Below are 12,952 nucleotides of genomic sequence, written 5' to 3'. Positions count from 1 at the left end.
CCCAGGGCTAGAGCGCAGTGGCACGATCATAGCTCAGTACAGCCTCTAACTCTTGGGCACAAGCAATGCTTCTGGCTCTGCTTCCTGAGTAGCCGGAACTACAAACTACAAAGGTACACACTACCATGCCTAGCTAATTTTTTTGTTCTTATTTTTTTAGCGATGGAGTCTTGCTATGTTGCCTAGGCTGGTCTCGAAGTCCTGGCCTCAAGCAATACTCCCGCCTTAGCCCCCTCAAAGTGCTGGGATTACAAGCATGAGCCACTGAGCCTGGCCCAGTTTTTTCTCTGGACTGTCATCCAAATGACTGTATGTTACAAGATCTTCAGACTGATTAGTTTTATGAAAAATAAATTTAAAATTTCAGTATTAACTAACATTTAGGGTTTTAATTTACTTCACTATTCTTATCCAAATAGGTTAACAGCATCAGTCTTAATAAACTTACATGTTCTTTGAATAATTTCTCCTGCATTTTATTCTTGTTGAGAAAATAGTGCCGTGCCCATTCGCCTGAAGTCAAACATTTGAAGGCTTTCTCCAAGTGTTCATCTTTCTTAAAACGTTCAATTACTTCCTTTAGTTCTTCCTGCCTTCCTTTAATAGGCCGAAATCTGAAAGAAATCAAAAGAATGAATGGGTTATCTGCCACAATCCTTGCGCCACTGATCCATCTTAACAGATGTTGAGAAAGAGCTAATACCCTAAAAACAGCCATGGTTATCAGAGCAAAGATCTAAGAGAACAACAATCAATAGTCTTGATTACTACTACTCAAGTAATACTGATCACCTGGATACGCAACTTCTCTTTTTTCAATCTTTTATTTTAATATTTTTATTTCACTGTTATCTCAGTAACTTCTCTTTTTTCAATCTGTTATTTTAATATTTTTATTTCACTGTTATCTCATTAACTGTGAGGTGAGCAGATGATTCAAACAAAAGCTGTCTGATTCAGACTTACACTAGTTGTCACCTTTGGGAGACACAAAATCAAAGCTCTAGAATACAGCACACCTAATTTAGAGTTAGAATGACAAGAATCTTTTTAAAACATGCAAAATCAAGCTGGAAGAGTGCCAGGCAATGAATTTCAGAAGTATGATGATGTAAACAAAACCATGCCATACATAAAAACATTCTTTATGTACACAGTTAGAAGAAACCCCAAACTAAGTATTCCAACAGGCTTTGAAACACACCTCGTCGTTCTAACCACCCATGTCAAAGTCATCTTTGATGACTGCATTCAGAGACAAAATGAGTACAAGCAGTGTAACTCTAGTGGTGAAACTGCTATACTGGTAATGTAGGAAAACTGATGGGGTAGAGTTGTTTTTTTTTTTTTGAGATGGAGTCTCACTCTGTGGCCCAGGCTGGAGTGCAGTGGTGTGATCTCGGCTCACTGCAACCTCTGCCTCCCGGGTTCAAGTGATTCTCTTGCCTCAGCCTCCCATGTAGCTGGGATGACAGGCGTGCGCCACCATGCCCAGCTAATTTTTATATTTTTAGTAGAGACCACGTTGGCCAGGCTGGTCTTGAACTCCTGACCTCAAGTGGTCTGCCCGCCTGGGCCTCCCAAAGTGCTGGGATTACAGGTGTGAGCCACTGCGCCTGGCCTGCGGGGGTGGAATTGAAAAGGCTTCCATTGTAGAATCAGCCATAATGATGTCTTCAGAATATTATACCATTAGGTCTATATTTATGCATGATGCAGTTATGGCCCAAGCAAGACAAATTTGTGAACCCCTCATTCTAAAGCTGTGTTTTCAGTAAAACGTGTACTATAAAGTTACTAGCATCTTAATTTCAAATTTTCTTTTCACGTCAATTTTATAAAGCTAATTCTCCCAAATAAAGTTTTCATTTAAAAAAAAAAGTTTTATTTTATTTTCATAAAGCTAATTCTCGCCGGATTATGGCCAGGTGTGGGGGCTCTCGCCTAATCCCAGCACTTTGGAAGGTCGAGGCGGATGGATCACGAAGTCAGGAGATCGAGACCGTCCTGGCCAACCTGGTGAAACTCCGTCTCTACTAAAATGCAAAAAATTAGCCAGGCCCACGTAGTGGCACACGCCTGTAGTCCTAGCTACTCAGGAGGCTGAGGCAGGGGAATTGCCTGAACTTGAGAGGTGAAGTTGGAGTGAGCCAAGATCACACCACTGCACTTCAGCCTGGTGACAGAGCGAGACTCCGTATCAAAAAAACAAAACAAAACATCCAACAGAAAAAAGGAATCACATATTGCCATTCAAACAACATACATTAAGAAAAAACATTAGTGGTTCAGGAGAAAAAAATCTTTATGTGTCTTACTCTGACATTTAAAATTGTACATTTCATAAACCTGAATATGCTAAAATTGAGGTAAGATTTAGCACAAACTCCAGCAAAGGAAGCATTCAGCAGAATTTTTTTTCCTAGAGAAGCTATCATACATGTATTCATAGTATTTCAGTAAGATTTCAAGCCACAATATTTCATCAAGGATTATTAGGTGCTGTGGTGTGCACACAGTGGCATATGAAGTGCTATGGTGAAAAATACAAGAGAAGGCCACTGTTCTTGAATGGAAAATTTAATTGGGCCTAAAAGACATATATATGCATCAAACAGTTAAGCAAGCGATCAATATGCAAATGCATGTTAATATGCTAAAAACTGCATTGCTACAGCACCTAAAAGTATAGAAATTATAACTAGGGTGTAAAATGTACATGGGAAAGGTTTAAGAAAAGCACATTATAGGCAGGTAAGAATCAAAAGGAAGGAAGAGTGAGGGGAAGTCTAAGCAGAAGATCTTAATCAAGCTGGATTCAAAGAGTTGACCAGGGTCAGTTAGTTAGCAATAATAAAGTGAAGTACCAGAATCAGGAAGAGGGAAGACATGAGGTTCTGAACAGGTATAATACTGTTTACTGGACAGGATCACTGGAAGACTTCAGGTGTATTAATGCATACTGATACTACCAGGAACTTACTAGCTACACACTCTAGTCATTTTTTTTTTAAATTCAGTAATCCTGAATTCTCACAACTATTAGCTGAACCATCTGAAAGTTCAAATATATCCTAGAGATAATACTGAAGAAATGAACGGGGCCCTATTTTCCATTTTCAATCAATTGGTATACAAAGCCTTTACAGACAGATAAATGCAAGTCCTTTAAACAATTCAGAACGTCTTACTAGGCTGTTGACATATGGTGTCAGAGAACCACCATGAAAATAAAGAGCTGTAGAATTGGGAAAGCATCCAAATATCCATACTCAACTACTTGTAGCCATCACAATTGATTGTGTCAAGATACCATCTCCAAGAAATCCAATCGAAACCATTCTTGCTGCAATCCTACACTACATGGTTATTTGCACATGAAGGACAGATAAGACAACAAAGCAGCTCCCAGCTAAGGCATGACCCGTCGAGCAATATGTAATATGAAATATGAAATGGTGGGAAACAGATAACCCATGTTTTGTGCGGCAATCAGAAAAGCAATAGTTCACTTTAAGCAAATGCAATAAATTATCCATGCCATTTAATGACAGGGCTACAAACGACAGAAAGGGCCAAGCCATCTGTACACGCTCAATGTGAAAGTGACCAATGGGAACATTATACAAAAATAAGTTATAGACCTGGAATGAAACTTGGCTATTTTTAATAGGTTTTATGTGTGTTCTATGCTTTCTGAAACAAGTTCATTCCTATCTAAAAATGCCTTCAGGTACCCTTAGTTTTGTTTACTTTTTATTCATAATGCCAAACAATTTACAAGCTAAAACCAACACAAAATAGTCAACTCTTGACTTACTAGTATTCTGCCTACCTTCCCTGTGTTGACTTCTGTTTCTGCTTTCCTGACTTTATTGCCTCAAACATAAAATAAAACCCCTGAAACTATCCCTTGCTACCAATAGCAAGAACCTCTATTTCACTAAAAATGTAAGTTGCTGTCCCAAACCTGTTGAAACTTACTGTCACAGCTGGCTGCTATGCGCATGAAATGACAGTAAGGAAAAGGGGGAAGAAAATGGTTAAGGGTGCAGACAGGCAGGAGATGAGACAGTTGTTTTCAATAATCCTACAGAAGTATGTAAAAGTCAGCTGGCTGGTAGTCCAAATCAAATCCCATTGTAACAAATACTGTGGAAAATAAAAGTTAAGACTGTTACACCTACTAGGGCCGGTGCAAAAGCACTGAGAACCTTAGGGGAATTTTTTTTTTCCTATTACGGAACAGAAAAATACCCTCTCTCCTTAACTATAATCACTCTAAATCTCCCATACAAACTGCATAAAACTATCCTTTTACTCTGGCACTTAAAGGCCAGATAATTTAGAACAGCCCTTTTGTTCCACAAATGAGGAAAATAAGGCCCAACAAGGCTGAGCAGATTGCCAATGACTTAGAGCTAATGAACGGAAGACCTGGGATTTACCCTGGCCTTTCTGGTTCCTGTTGTATGACCTGGCTCAGGAGAGCCGTCCTCACATTGTTTCACGGTTAGAAGAGGATTTGACTTGCGTTTGCCGTTGAGCATCAGCACTGGGCCCAGCCAGAGACAGCTCTAGCTTGTATACTGACAACACAGTGGAAGGGATGGATGCAAATGTGAACTTTAAAATTTCGTATTTGGGTCGGGGGGTGGGTGGCAAGGGAGGCAAGAAAAACAGTTATTTGGCATTTCCAAACCAATATGCCCCGTCCTCCCTCCCTTAATAGAAAATTTGCTACTTTAAATCAACCAAACATATCTATTTTTTCTCTTCTTACACTTCTGATCAATGGCTGGTATAAGAAAAATAAAAATGTCATTTACAATTGGTTATTATTAAAGGGGCAGGAAAAAAACATATGAATTCACACTCCCACACACCTGTTCCCCACTCTTTCCAGAGACTCACTTCCCAGGTTTTCTTGCTATTTGGTTTTTCTGTCTCCCCACTGTGGCAGTGAAGAAAAGTTGTAGACTGTATTAGCTGTGCTACTGTGCCCTTCATTAGCATGCACAATCAAGAGCTGACTGGAGGGGTGGGGAACAGGAAGGGGAACAGAAAAAAGGGAGACAGGGAAGGAGAGAGGAAGAGAGAAAAATGCTCAAATATTTAAGATATAAAATAAAACCATGAGGCAACATAGTGAACACATTTCCCCCCCTGAAGAAAGTTTAGCTGCAAATCAACAGTTTGTAGACACTGAGTGAGGAGTCACAGAGCAGCTCTTCATTCCTTCTTGACCTGAAAATAAATGAGAACCAAAAACATACCTGGCTGAGTCCTGCAATCAGTGCTCAGCTAATCACATGGAGTGACTCCTGATCTTTTGAAGAATGATTTGTTTCTCTTAAAATCACCCTGTTATGAAGTACAAGTGGTTTTTTAAAAAATACAACTATTATCAAACTACTTTAAAAGGTTTGTAAAATGTTCTAAAACTCTATGCTGACACTTCAAATTACTTAACATAAAAGAACATTTTAAAAGGCTGGAATGGGTTAGTCAGTATCTCATTGTTTTTAACACACACTACCTACCTCACAGGGTTGTTGTGAGAAAAACTGTCAGATTTTGAAAAATGCCTTGAGCTCCTCGAAGGAAAGGCGCTATATAAATGCAAAAACAAACAACAAAAATAAAAAGCTATTTGTATAATCTGTACTTGTAATTTCAAAACAGACTTACAATATTCGTTGTTGCAAAAATCTTTAAAACTCTGTGATACTTAAGCACTTTAAGATGCCACAGGTGGGCGCGGCAGGATAGAAGCCATGCTGCTGAAATTCTCTGCTTCCCATAGAACACACCTTACCATGAAGTTAGAAGCTTTGAAAACATTCTTTACGGATTCTAGTCAAGCACTTAATTTTAAAATGATATTTAAAGTGATTCATATCCATATCCAATAGTGGATATGAATAATCAAATACATATATAAGTGAAATAAAAATTAGATGGTTATAACAGTAGAAAAATGAGTAAGGACTGTACAGGCCGACATTCTGATGAGAAAAGCCAAGAAAAGTTCAAAAGAGAAACTCAGTGCCCTGAGGTGACTCCCCTGATGTTTAAATGCTGTCTCCTGCTCAGCTCACTGCTGGCCTGAGTCTCCTTCGTGCCTCAGGATACTGTGACATCTCAGGGTCATGCAGCCTCAAAAAGGGGGCATTACTGAAAGCATCGATCCCTTTCTTACAATATCCCGCTCCCACTCCATTTAAAAACCAGAGGTATAAACAACAACTCTTTTCTTCTTGTTAAGAAGAAAACTTTAGGTTTCATAATTGACGAAAGTCAATTAAGTTCAAATTTCTCCCAATAAATTGAAATTAGCATTTTGTTCGTACTATTTCTAAGTATTCATGCTACAACTCTTGCTTGTTAGTAAATGTAAGGATATATTAAGATTAAAACCTATGCACTCAAAATATAGCCAGTTTTGAAAATTCTCCAATCATTAAACATCTACTGTTTCTTTTCTTTCTTTTTTTTTTTTTTGGAGATAGAGTCTCACTCTGTTGCCCAGGCTGGAGTGCAGTGGTGTGATCTAGGCTCACTGCAACCTCTGCTTCCCAGGTTCAAGTTATTCTCCTGCCTCAAACTCTTGAGTAGCTGGGATTACGGGCACGCACCACCACGCCCGGCTAATTTTTGTATTTTTAGTAGAGACGGGGTTTCACCATGTTGGTTAGGCTGGTCTCGAACACCTGACCTCGTGATCCACCCGCCTGGAATTACAGGCGTGAGCCATCACGCCCGGGCTAAACATCTACTGTTTCTAAACATTCTTCCTGTTTGTAGACTGAAAGAAGTAAAAAGAAGGGAAAAGAGTATAAAAAAGAGAAACTAAAAAGTGACAAATTACAGGTGCATAAACATATGAACAAAGAGCACACTACACAAGGAACAGGCAGAGAGCTTAGAAAATTAAAATCCAAGAGCAGTACATCTTCTGGTCACTTCTTTTGCACCCCAAAGAGAGAGAAGTCCATAAACTAACAATTTAAGAAGTATTTATTGGCTATTTACTACCCTAATTAAGCATTATCAGTTTTCCTTATTTTCTAAAGTCACATTCTGGTAAATTCTTGCTCAAAAGATGAAGAGCTAGAAGGGATATTTTATTTTCAAGTAAATTCACTACGGTTAAATGAAAACATATACCTTTCACCAAGATTAATGTAAAGGTCATTAATAAAGTTTCTGTTCCCAAATATCAGTGTACACAAGAGTGTAAAAGCACACGTAAATGGAACACTCTGGTAGGAAGTAGGCAGGCCGTCCCCTGCACTGCCACACCGGCCTGAAGTGCTGGCATTGCTACGAACCCAGGCTGCTCTAACCAGGGCAATAGAATCATCTGTACTTCCACAGATTATTTTAGGAACTGTATAATTAAATGTTGCACTAAAAAATATTTAAAAAATGATTTCTTCTGCAAGTTTAACCAGCTTTAATTTTAGATGCTTCAATTTCTATGGGGAAAAATCTTAGGCACTGGATGCATTTTAACTTAGGAGTCCTCAGTTAATGTCTTGAGTTCTAAAAATATTTGTGTGGTAATCCTGAAGTTTACATTTGTGACTACATAGTTTTATGTGAGCCCTAGGAAACTCCTACTAAGGTATTTTTATCCACTTATCACATCACAGTGAAACTGAGAGGCCAAATGTTTTAGGACCTAGCTATTCCAAGTGTAGTCTGGGAGCTTGTTAGAAATGCAGAATCTCAGGCCCCACCCCAAAGCTACTGAATCAGAACCTGCATTTCAACCAACTTCCAGGTGACTCTCATGTAAACTAATTATAAGAAGCAATGGTATAGGAGGACTTTTATAGAAAACTGGCGTGCTTCCTTTTGTTTTTTGATATAGGGTTTCACTCTGTGGACCAGGCTGGAGTGCAGTGGTACGAATACAGCTCACCGCAGCCTCGAGCTCCTGGGCTCAAGTGATCCTCCCACCTTCCCCTCCCAAAGTGCTGCGATTACAGGCGTGAGCCACGCAGCAGAAAACTGGAATATTTACTATTGAAGATGCCAATAACAGGCAGCCTTCTGGAATACGGCACGGGGATTTTAGAGTACATGAAGTTCTGTCATAAGCCACTAAAACTTTCATAGTAATTTTTTTTTTTTTTTTTTTTTTTGCGACTGAGTTTTGCTCTTGTTGCCCAGGCTGGAGTGCAGTGGCACAATCTCGGCTCACCGCAACCTCTGCCTCCTGGGTTCAAGCGATTCTCCTGCCTGAGCCTCCTGAGTAGCTGGGATTACAGGCATGCACCACCACGCCTGGCTAATTTTGTATTTTTAGTAGAGACGGGGTTTTCCATGTTGGTCAGGCTGGTCTTGAACTCCCGACCTCAGGTGATCCGCCCACCTCAGCCTCCCAAAGTGCTGGGATTACAGGCGTGAGCCACCGCACCTGGCCCATTGTAATTCTGATGTAACACTGTTTTATATGCTTCCATACCTTGGTAATAAGGCATAATCAATATAACTTTCTCGACAGATTCTGGGCCTTTGTGGTGACATTCTGAATGCCACTAGACTATTGTGTCAAGAGTGATTCATTCACACATTCACATTTCTTAACTCAAAAAAAAAAAAAAAAAAAAAAAAGAAAAACACTGGGGGTGCTACACGGTGACAAATATTATCAGCATCTTCTAGGAGGAGAATTAGCATTGGCCTCATGTTCAATGGGCAAAAAAAAAAAAAAAAAAAAAAAGAAAATGGACTTAAAATAATGCAAATTAGTTCTTTTTTTTCTTTTTAAGCCGGAGTCACGCTCTGTTGCCCAGGCTGAAGTGCAGTGGTGCGATCCCGGCTCACTGCAACTTCCACCTCCCAGGTTTGAGGGATTCTCCTGCCTCAGCCTTCCGAGTAGCTGGGACTACAGGCGCATGTGGCCATGCCCAGCTAATTTTTTGTATTTTTAGTAGAGACGGGGTTTCAGCATGTTGGCCAGGCTGGTCTTGAACTCCTGAGCTCAGGTGATCCACCCACCTCGGCCTCCCAAAGTGCTGGAATTACAGGCATGAGCCACCATGCCTGGCCCTGTATCTTTTTTTTTTGAGGCAGTCTCACTTTGTTACCCAGGCTGGAGTACAGTGATGTTATCTTGGCTCACTGCAACCTCTGTCTCCTGGGTTCATGTGATTCTCCTGCCTCAGCCTCCTGAGTAGCCACGACTACAGGTGTGCACCACCACACCCAGCTAATTTTTGTATTTTTAGTAGAGATGGGATTTCACCATGTTGGCCAGGCTGGTCTCGAACTCCTGACCTCTGGTGATGCACCCAGCTCGGTCTCCCAAAGTGCTGAGATTACAGGCATGAGCCACCGCGCCCAGCCTGGATCTTAATCAATCAGGGCATCCAATGGCAGTCATTTGGCAGGGAACTGTTTAAATAATCTCCCAACTCCATTCCAATATTTCACACTTCATTTTAGTAGGTAAAGATATATGATAGAAAATTTTATGGTTAGACATGGTGGCTCACGCCTATAATCCCAGCACTTTGGGAGGCTGAGGCAGGTGGATCACCTGAGGTCAGGAGTTCAAGACCAGCCTGGTCAACATGGTGAAACCTCGTCTACACTAAAAATACAAAAATTAGCTGGGTGCAGTGGCGCACACCTGTAATCCCAGCTACTTGGGAAACTGAGGCAGGAGAATCACTTGAACCCGGAAGGTGGAGGTTGCAGTGAGCTGAGATCGTGCCACTGCACTCCAGTCTGGGCGACAGAGTGAGACTCCATCTAAAAAAGAAAAGGAAAAAAAATTTATGAAAAAAAAAAAAGCATGTTTTTACTTGAATTACTTCTTTTGGACTTAGACTATAATTGGTAAGTGAAGCATATAGTATCTTAATTCTAGCAAGGGATAAAATTAAAACGGGGGAAATAGGACAAAAGACTTTCCTCTAATTACCTGTACTCACCAATTCCTACCTCTCCCAACTACTGATCAGTGACCACCTACCTGGGTATCAAGTTCCCCCAGGGTTGCCACTGAAATCGGAACTATATAACCCTAGTCCAGGTGTGGTGGAGATGAAAGTGATGGGCCAGAACTGGCTCTATCTTCTAAATCCCTGCTGTTACACTTTCCCACCAGACTAAAAAACCCTTTGCCATAGAGGTTAAGAGATAAAACAAAGTTGCAAAGCTCTGACCTGTTTGGTGGCAGATACATTTGTGAAATGATCTAATGGTCTTTTTTGAGGGAGAAATGGTATTTAAGAGAATTAGAGAGAGACCTCGGCTGTTAAAAGATGACCGATTTCAAGATTAATGTAATAATGTTTTTTATATACAGCATTTGGTACTCAAACACTTACACATCCACTTTCTTACCTGCATACTGAATATAAACATGTCTTTAAAACTATTCACTCTTAAATGATTAGCTGAATCCCAAAGATTAAACATGATGACAAAATTCCCCATCTATACAGAGACGTGTAAGAGAAAAGTCTATAATAAAATCATGAAAAAAAGGGATGTATCCTACTTTAAGTTGGAAATAATCATACATTTTCAAGGTTTTACAGGATGCTTGTCAGATTTTTCTTTTCGCTAAAATAACTGTCATCACCTTTTTTTTTTTTTGAGATGGAGTTTCGCTCTTGTTGCCCAGACTGGAGTGCAATGGCACGATCTCAGCTCACTGCAACCTCCGCCTCCCGGGTTCAAGTGATTCTCCTGCCTCAGCCTCCCTAGTAGCTGGGATTACAGGCGTGCGCCACCATACCTGGCTAATTTTTTTTGTACTTTTAGTAGAGACAGGGTTTCACCATGTTGGTCAGGCTGGTCTCAAACTCCTGACCTCAGGTGATCCACCCACCTTGGCCTCCCAAAGTGTGGGGATTATAGGCGTGAGCCACCATGCCTGGCATCATCAACTTTTAAAATAGAACATGAGGATGCTCCTCCAGCTTTATATGTTAATAGAAATGTTCTGAGGTAAAATAAGAACACAGAGTTAGAACTGACAAGATTCCTGGAGTCTTTTCTCTGCTTCTCTTGGCTCACATACAGAAAACTCTTCCACTGCAAAGAACTTTCCTTTAATGTCATTTTAAATTTTGAGCAAAAGTAAAATTAGCCATCTACGTTCTTGAATTCAACATAATCATCTGTTCCATTCAGGATAAAGACTGAAAATTACCTAGTATTCATTTTGTGTGTTTGAAAACCTAAATAGGGATCAAGAACCAAACTGGTTGCTAGGTCATCATTTTCACAGAGTTCCTTGGCGGACATTCCAGAAGATGGTACATAGCGACTCTGTCCTTCAAATCCCGAGTTACCGTTACCTGTGAAAAGCAAAAGCAAGAAAAATTACTCAAATTGAAAACTACTTAAATCTGCCTTAAAATCTTTAGCGGCATTGCCCACTCAAGCTGGTAATGAAGAACTGAAAAATCAATCACTTTTAGTAATTAAGAATTTAATAACCTTTGCATAAGACAGAAAACCAAATGCAGTAAACTATCTCCATTACTGAGAGTATTTTCGTTAGCAGGTAGTAATAGCAGGTTCCCAAGAATGGGGTCTGGGTAGTTGTGAGAATTTGGTTCAAATGCTTGACTCTCCCCCACCCCCTTCTCTCCAAGGAACACTGAGAAACAGGGGACGGGAGGATGTTCACTATTTTAACAAGACAATACACAGGGCCATTACAGATAGGACTGAAAAGGAAAGAGGAACACAAGATAGTTTCTGCAAGAAGCGCCAGAACTCCAGATCTCAAGTATCAAAAGGAATCTCATGAAGTTCAGCTTCCTGCTTTAGGGCAGGTGAATGATTATTATCCCCACTTTGCAGGCAACTGAGGCCCAGACAAAAAGAAACTTGCCCACGATTCCAGAGCTGGGCAGTAGAAGTGGGGAAAGAAGTGGAGAGAGAATGACAGACCTATTTCTACTGACCTCTGTTTGAAGCAATTATGAATGAATGCATAAAAATACAGACTGAAATATATAACTGAAATAACTGGGTTTAACTGTGGAAGAAAAGCAATGTAAAGAAGGAAATGAAGGCCAAGTTTGTAAGAAGTTTCATCAGAGCTGATTAAGTTTGATGTATATGCCACTGACAGTCCTTCCATGGAATTAGCACATCATTTATGGAGGACAACAGCAATGTAACTTTCAGGCTCTCAAAACCAAAATGGGGAAGAATGAAACAGAGTAAAGTTTAACCTTTTCATCCACTCTTTCACAGAACATATACTTAAATGTAAGTTCCTGCCAAGGGTAGACATATGATTTCGCAATCAAATTAGTTGCATGTAGGTATGTGAAAAGCTATCAACGTTGTTAAATTTTTTGTAACAGCATAATAGCTTTATTGAAATGCAATTCACATGATACAACTCACTTTTTTTTTTTTTTTGAAGACAGGGTCTTGCTCTGCCACCCAGCCTGGAGTGCACTGGCATGATCACAGCTCACTGCAACCTCGAATTCCTGGGCTCAAGGAATCATCCTGCCTCAGCCTCCCTAGTAGCTGGGACCACAGGCATGCATCATGAAACCTGATTAATTTTTTTATTTTTTTGTAAAAGTGGGTTCTCGCCATATTGTCCAGGCTGGTCTCGAACTCCTGAGCTCAAGCCATCCTCCTGCCTCAGCCTCCCAAACTGCTGGGATTACAGGCGTGAGCCACCATGCCCAGTCTTCTTTTTTTCACACAGGCATTTACAAGTATGAATTTCCCTCTAAACCACCGCTTTGGCTGCATCCTGTAAGTTTTAGTATGTTTTATCTTTCTTTTCATTCACTTCAAAATGTTTTCTGATTTCCTTTTTGATTTCTTCTTTGACCCACTGATTATTTAGAAGTGTGTTGTTTCATTTCTACGTATTTGTGAAATTCCCAAATTTCCTTGTTAATTTCTAATTTTCCTCCATTGGGGTCACAGAACATACCTTTTATGA

At 40.1% G+C, this 12,952-nt stretch overlaps 1 protein-coding gene across 10 annotated transcripts in view; it reads right to left on the bottom strand.

Annotated features, from left to right (window-relative positions):
* The window catches only part of KMT5B (lysine methyltransferase 5B), a 58,885-nt gene that overhangs the window by 19,761 nt on the left and 26,172 nt on the right, over positions 1-12,952 (bottom strand). For 8 of the 10 annotated variants that reach the window (XM_009246068.4, XM_024255384.3, XM_054525523.2 and 5 more), the window contains 3 exons: positions 11,180-11,327; positions 5,544-5,612; positions 449-614 (listed from right to left, as the gene is read on the bottom strand). In XM_009246068.4, the coding sequence (XP_009244343.1) occupies positions 449-614; positions 5,544-5,612; positions 11,180-11,274 (330 nt within the window). In that variant the 5' untranslated portion in view covers positions 11,275-11,327. Of the gene's footprint in view, positions 1-448; positions 615-4,886; positions 5,488-5,543; positions 5,613-11,179; positions 11,328-12,952 lie in introns of those variants that run through there. The other 2 variants (XM_024255386.3, XM_054525521.2) reach the window with 2 other exon arrangements.

This window comes from Pongo abelii, chromosome 9 (genome assembly GCF_028885655.2).
Source record: "Pongo abelii isolate AG06213 chromosome 9, NHGRI_mPonAbe1-v2.0_pri, whole genome shotgun sequence".
Classification (NCBI taxonomy): Eukaryota; Metazoa; Chordata; class Mammalia; order Primates; family Hominidae; genus Pongo; species Pongo abelii.
The sequence above is the reverse complement of the archived record's forward strand: the minus strand, read 5'-3'. Positions and strand labels throughout refer to the sequence as shown.